General features: G+C 42.6%; 1 protein-coding gene across 1 annotated transcript; it reads left to right on the top strand.

The window, feature by feature from the left end:
• The first annotated feature begins 309 nt into the window (after positions 1-309).
• Positions 310-3,172, top strand: LOC119363006 (DNA-directed RNA polymerase III subunit rpc31-like). The gene is made up of 8 exons (XM_037628301.1): positions 310-718; positions 855-987; positions 1,679-1,801; positions 1,889-1,942; positions 2,180-2,226; positions 2,404-2,502; positions 2,704-2,755; positions 2,874-3,172. Exons 1-8 carry the CDS (start codon positions 593-595, stop codon positions 2,891-2,893), a joined length of 654 nt encoding a protein of 217 aa, XP_037484198.1. The 5' UTR covers positions 310-592; the 3' UTR covers positions 2,894-3,172.
• Positions 3,173-5,374: the final 2,202 nt, after the last annotated feature.

Genomic DNA, 5,374 nt, shown 5'->3' with positions numbered 1-5,374 from the left:
AATAGAAACAGAAACAGAAAAAGGAAAAAAATAAAAAATAAAACAGGGCAAACCAGAAAACCGGCAAAACAAGAAACCAGAAAAGAAAACGGTTGAGAGAACCTTCTAGAAGGTTCCCAAAACCGGTTTGCCTTTTTTTTTTGAGGGAACCAAAACCGGTTTGCCTGGAACTGCTCTAAAGTTCGAAGTGGGCCGGCCCGTTTAGCGGTGCTCGCTCCAGCGTAGCACCTGGACGCTCGCGAGCCAAATAGGGCCCCTACACACGTCGACACCTGCGGTAAAATATAAGCCCATCTCATCAAGACCGGCCCAACGAGTGGCGCACTACCCCTGCCCTCTCTTCCTTCCGGGCGGCGGGCGCCGCCGTCGCTCGCTCCCACATCGAATCAACCGCCGCACGCGGCCGCGTCAGCGCCTCACCTCTGCCCTAGCCGCCTCTCCCTTCTCCGGGCGGCGCCGGTACTGAAGACGACAACGTCGGCTTGATTCTCCGCCACCAATCTCTGACGATCGCAACTCGTTTCCTCCAAAATTTCGGGGCCTCCTCGCGCCTCCATCTGCTACCAAGAGGGGTGGCGTCGGGCTCCCCGGGATGTCGTTCCGCGGCCGTGGAGGGAGAGGAGGAGGGAGAGGCGGCCGCGGAGGAAGAGGAGGCAGAGGCTTCGGGGGCGCCAGCTATGACCACCCCGCCAAGCACGCTCCCCACGAGGACTTCCCGGTCAGCCAGTCTCCTCCGCTCTCCACACCCTTCCCCTCCTTCTCCGCAGCCACCACCTCGACTCGGTCGCCGTGCGGGATTGGCTGAATTAGTAGGATTCGGGATTCACTTGGGTTCTTGGCGCTCGCCCTTGCAGGAGATCACCCTGCCGGAGATGACCTGCGCCAAGGCGACCAACGAGGAGAAGGCTCTGATACTGTCCACCCTGAAGCTCGATGATTTCATGAGGAATTCTTGCTACTACCTGGAGCCGGATGCCCCCAAGAAAAGTACCGCGACTCTACTTGTCATAACTGATACGCTCATTTTCCTCTTGCTGCACATTATGCTGTATTGCTTCTCGATTCTACACTAGTGTGTAGCTAGAGGGAGTATGGGATTTTGCTTCTTTGGAGTAGTTGGCCAGATTATTGGATACAGCAGGGTTATATTGGAGCTTGCCGTTTTTTCAGTTTTCGTATGAATTGCCATATCAGGACTGCTTATGTTACAGAGCAAGCGAGTAACCTCTATTTCTTTCCCTCTAATCTGTGTTTTCCTACTTTCTTTAGCTATGAAAGGCTGGATTTCCAGTGATACATTCTAACCCATTGGCGTATTAACTAGAAGCTCAATAATAAGGGATCCATGAATCCTGATTGTTTATATTTATGGAGAGTTACTTTGTATGCAACTTGATATACTGCTGGCACCGGACACTTTTTCTACATCTGTATGGTCTAGAATTAATTTTGCTTCTTGTTTTCCCATTTTAAATTTGATATTACCACTTGCATCTAAATCTTCGGGGGCTATAAATATGATTAGACTCCTTGCTAGCTCATAGAAACAATTCAGCATCTTTCCTTGTGAGAATACTCTGGTTTGGTTTCATATCTTCTACAAGTAGCGATTTCTACTTTGTTTCTTTTCTTGAATTCTGTCTGATTACTTTCTTTTTCTGCCTTGGTTTCTTTTCAGAGAATGACGACAAAGAGATCGAAAGATATTCTGATAGGAAGCGTAAAACACAAAGCAAACGGGAAGCTCTTGCATCATACCTCAAACTGATCCCTGCAAATTTTCCTGCAGAACTGCTACATGGTAGTCTTGAAGTACATACATACCATTTTTTGTTTTCTGCTATGTGGTTGCAGCCCAATAAACCCTTAAATATTATCTCCCTTTCAGGTTCTAAACGAGCGCAACCAGTTCAGAAAAAACTTCGGTGGGATAAAGACGCAGGTATGCTATGTTTCACAAAATCAAAACATAATTCTCTTGTTGCCTTTTCTGCCGTGAACTTCTGTTTATGCCTATGATATCTTCTTGAATCTTTATTAAGGAAACTGCTTTGTTTGCACCATCCAATTTGTATGTCTATTCTTAGTAATGGAACTTGAATGAACACTTCTAGTGTAGATATATTCAAATGTATATACACTGACCCCTTACATGGATCTTGTCATCTTTGTTTGCCAGATAATCAGGCATTTGATATATTCGAGAAACTTGAAGCGAAGCAGAAGGCAAGCCATCATTACCTTTTAGTTTTTTTTCAGTCTGCTGCAGTATATCTGGAAGGCATATTTCTATTCAAGATATATTATTACTGGTTTAAAGTCTTACACTCTGTTTGACATTACGGAAATAGTGAGAGGTTATGGCACCATGTTGAGTTGTTGACTGATATTTGGTAACTGTAGGATGGAGAGGAGAAGACCGAAAAGGAGGGTGATGAGGAGGAGGATGATGAAGAGGAGGAAGCAGAAGCGGAAGAAAGTTCAGATGACGATTATAATCAGGTTAGTACCTTGGAACTTTATGCACTGTGGTTTTATTCGATGTAGAAAAATGGGTGTTAAATGTTCATGGTTTTGGCAAAATTGTGTGATGCATGTGTATTCCTTCACATCAGCAAATATGAAATGGTTAGACCAGTGATGCATCATTTCTTTGTCTTGCATATTGTCTAATAGTTTGACTCCCATGGTCTTACTCCGCAGAATATCGAGTTTGATGATGACGATGATGACTGGAACCAAGAGGAGGAAGCCCGTAAGTTTCCATTTAATGTTCAATTCATATTACTGCTATACTACCTCCTTTTCCTTCTGAATCAGGGCTGTATGCATTGTAATGCTTGCTAATGAAAATAATTGTTTTCATGTAACAGATGAAGACTGCTATGATTGATGATCAGTAGCCGCTAAAAAGGTTAACCCATTCAACATTGGTTAGGGTTTTTGGTATTCTTCTACGTTTGTAACTCATTGGGCAATTTTGATGGAAGGTAGTACGTAATTAGGTAATTAGAGATGATTACTCTTCCCGCGTTCAGGAGTTCATTTTGGTCGTGGTATTAAGAAATGGAATCCTATGAGAAACACAGGACCCATCTGAACTCTGCAGAGTCTTGTTCTGAATGTTTCTATTGCGGCTGTGCAAGAAAATGCGATTTTATCTGCCCTTTAATTCATAGAGTTGGGTTCACATCCAAAGAAAAAGAAAGAAAATTATGGAACTTGGTTTTCTGTGCATTTCACGGAAGAAACCTGGCTGATGATGATTTCAAGCTCACATCGTTATGTTTGGCATGTGCTCCGCTCTAGGCCCGAATTCAGAAGTTGAAAGCGTGTTTTGTTCTTTTTCCCTCCAAAAAAACATATTCCTTGTGGTGTCTTGGATAAGGAAGATGATAATCACATATGCCATGCAGCTCCTCATACTCGTAGTTCTTGCTCGATCGAACGGCTGTGTGTGGTACTGGCAAGCATGACAGGCAGTAGCTAAGAGCAACTCTAACCGATCCCCTCTATATAGTCTCTAATTTAGAGGAGTAAACGGCCCGGTATCCTATATAGGGCTACTTTCGCTCCTCTAGAAAATGGCTGTTTCTAACTGATCCCTGATACTTACTGGATTAAAAACTTAAACATGAATTCATTTATTTTTGGTCCATCGAGTTAAGGTGTGTTTGGTAGCATGCATGGACCTAGCCTAGTTGTTCTCCTCTTATACATGCTAAGTGTAGACATGCTGAGTCCATGCAGTTGCTGTTGTTTCGCAACGATGTATGCGCTGAGACATGCTGAGCTGAGACTTTGTTTGGCAGCCTGCATGTGTTTAGACACGCTGAACAATTTTGAATTTCGAACAATTGTTTTTGAATGATGAACAAAACTGGAAAAATATGAACACAAATTTAAACATATTTTGAATTATTTTATTTGAAATTTTAAACATTTTTTGGAAAATTAAAATAAATTTTGAAATTCTAAACTTTTTGAAAATTTGAACATATTTGAAATTCCAAGCTTTTTTGGAAAACTTAAACAAATTTTGAATATTTTATAAAAAATAAATAAAATTTGAATTTCTGATATTTTTTTCAAAATTCAAACAATATTTGATTTTATTTTGAAATTCCTAACATTGTTGATTTAAAAAAATGAAATTCTGAACATTTATTGAAAATTCAAATAAAATTTGAAATTATGAACATTTTTTGAAAATTTAAACAATTTTGAAATCCTAAACTTTTTCAAAAATTTAAAGAAATTTTGAAATTCTAAACTTTTTCAAAAATTTAAACAAAGTTTTAAATTCTAAACAATTTTTGAAAATATAAACATATCTGGACGTGGTCTGGTGGGTGGGGACGAGTGTCAGGGCCAGCATGGCTGCCTCCATGCACCCTGTCTGGGGTGCATGAGATGAGCATAGCTGAGGGCCCTTTTATGCATCAGATGAGCATAGCCCATGTGAGCTCATGCACCCTACCAAACAAGCAAAAGTGGGTCGGATTGAAAACTTTTGCCCTCATGCACCCTCCATGCACCCTACCAAACACACCCTTAGACTTCACTATCATTTGTTTACATACTCCACCAATTCTTCACTAAGAGAACCAATCCAAAGAAAACTACAAGAAAAAAATACACATTTTAATAGAAACACTACTTCCTTAACTGCTCCTGTTAATCCAATCAATGCTTTCTCCATCTCTTGATTGACTACATTGTTTCTTTTCCCTACCGGCTTCAGCTTGCACACTTCTTTCTTCTCTTCCTCTTCAAACTTGAACATTGCATCCTCTCTAGCTTCATCTCTAGCAACTAATGCACCAACATCAAGCAAATTTCTTGCTATCAATAGATCAATATATTCTTCTTCCCAATACCAAAATTTGCATCCGTCCTATATACAGATTAAAGCAAACAATGAGTTTCACATTGTGATGAATTTGAAGAACAGCCGTATGAAATGACACTCACCCCGTCCTTTTCGCACTTGAAGTAAACCCATCTGGGATGTTTCGGCATGCTCGAAACGTGGCGCACCACGAGCCGCCAGCAGTGGTCACACTTGATTATCGGCAAAGGCTCGCCGACGAGCTGTTGGGCGAGGGCCGAGCCTGGCCGACGAGCGGACGTTGCTGTGTCGGCGGTCGGCCGACATGTGAGATGCGAGCGGTGGGAGGAGGACATACCGAGAGGCGGCGGGTAGCGCTCGAGGTGGATGCCCGGTTTGATCCCGTTGAATCTCTCCAAAACGCGTTGGCGCCGGTGACTAGGTGCGTCGAATCCGGCGATGGCGATGACGACCGTAGATCTGCCGATCTATAGTCGCCGGTGACGAGAAATCGATCGAATTGAGGTGGGGGATGAGCGCGAC

This window comes from Triticum dicoccoides, chromosome 2B, assembly GCF_002162155.2.
Source record: "Triticum dicoccoides isolate Atlit2015 ecotype Zavitan chromosome 2B, WEW_v2.0, whole genome shotgun sequence".
Classification (NCBI taxonomy): domain Eukaryota; kingdom Viridiplantae; phylum Streptophyta; class Magnoliopsida; order Poales; family Poaceae; genus Triticum; species Triticum dicoccoides.
Note: the sequence above shows the minus strand (reverse complement) of the source record. Positions and strands in the feature narration are given on the sequence as shown.

What these genes read in the sequence shown, in the direction of transcription:
- LOC119363006 (XM_037628301.1), top strand. Translation starts at nt 593, where the DNA reads ATGTCGTTCCGCGGCCGTGGAGGGAGAGGAGGAGGGAGAGGCGGCCGC. An exon ending in GCCGGATGCCCCCAAGAAAA is followed by an intron (nt 988 to 1,678) that starts GTACCGCGACTC and finishes GTTTCTTTTCAG; the next exon opens with AGAATGACGACAAAGAGATC. An exon ending in CAGATGACGATTATAATCAG is followed by an intron (nt 2,503 to 2,703) that starts GTTAGTACCTTG and finishes CTTACTCCGCAG; the next exon opens with AATATCGAGTTTGATGATGA.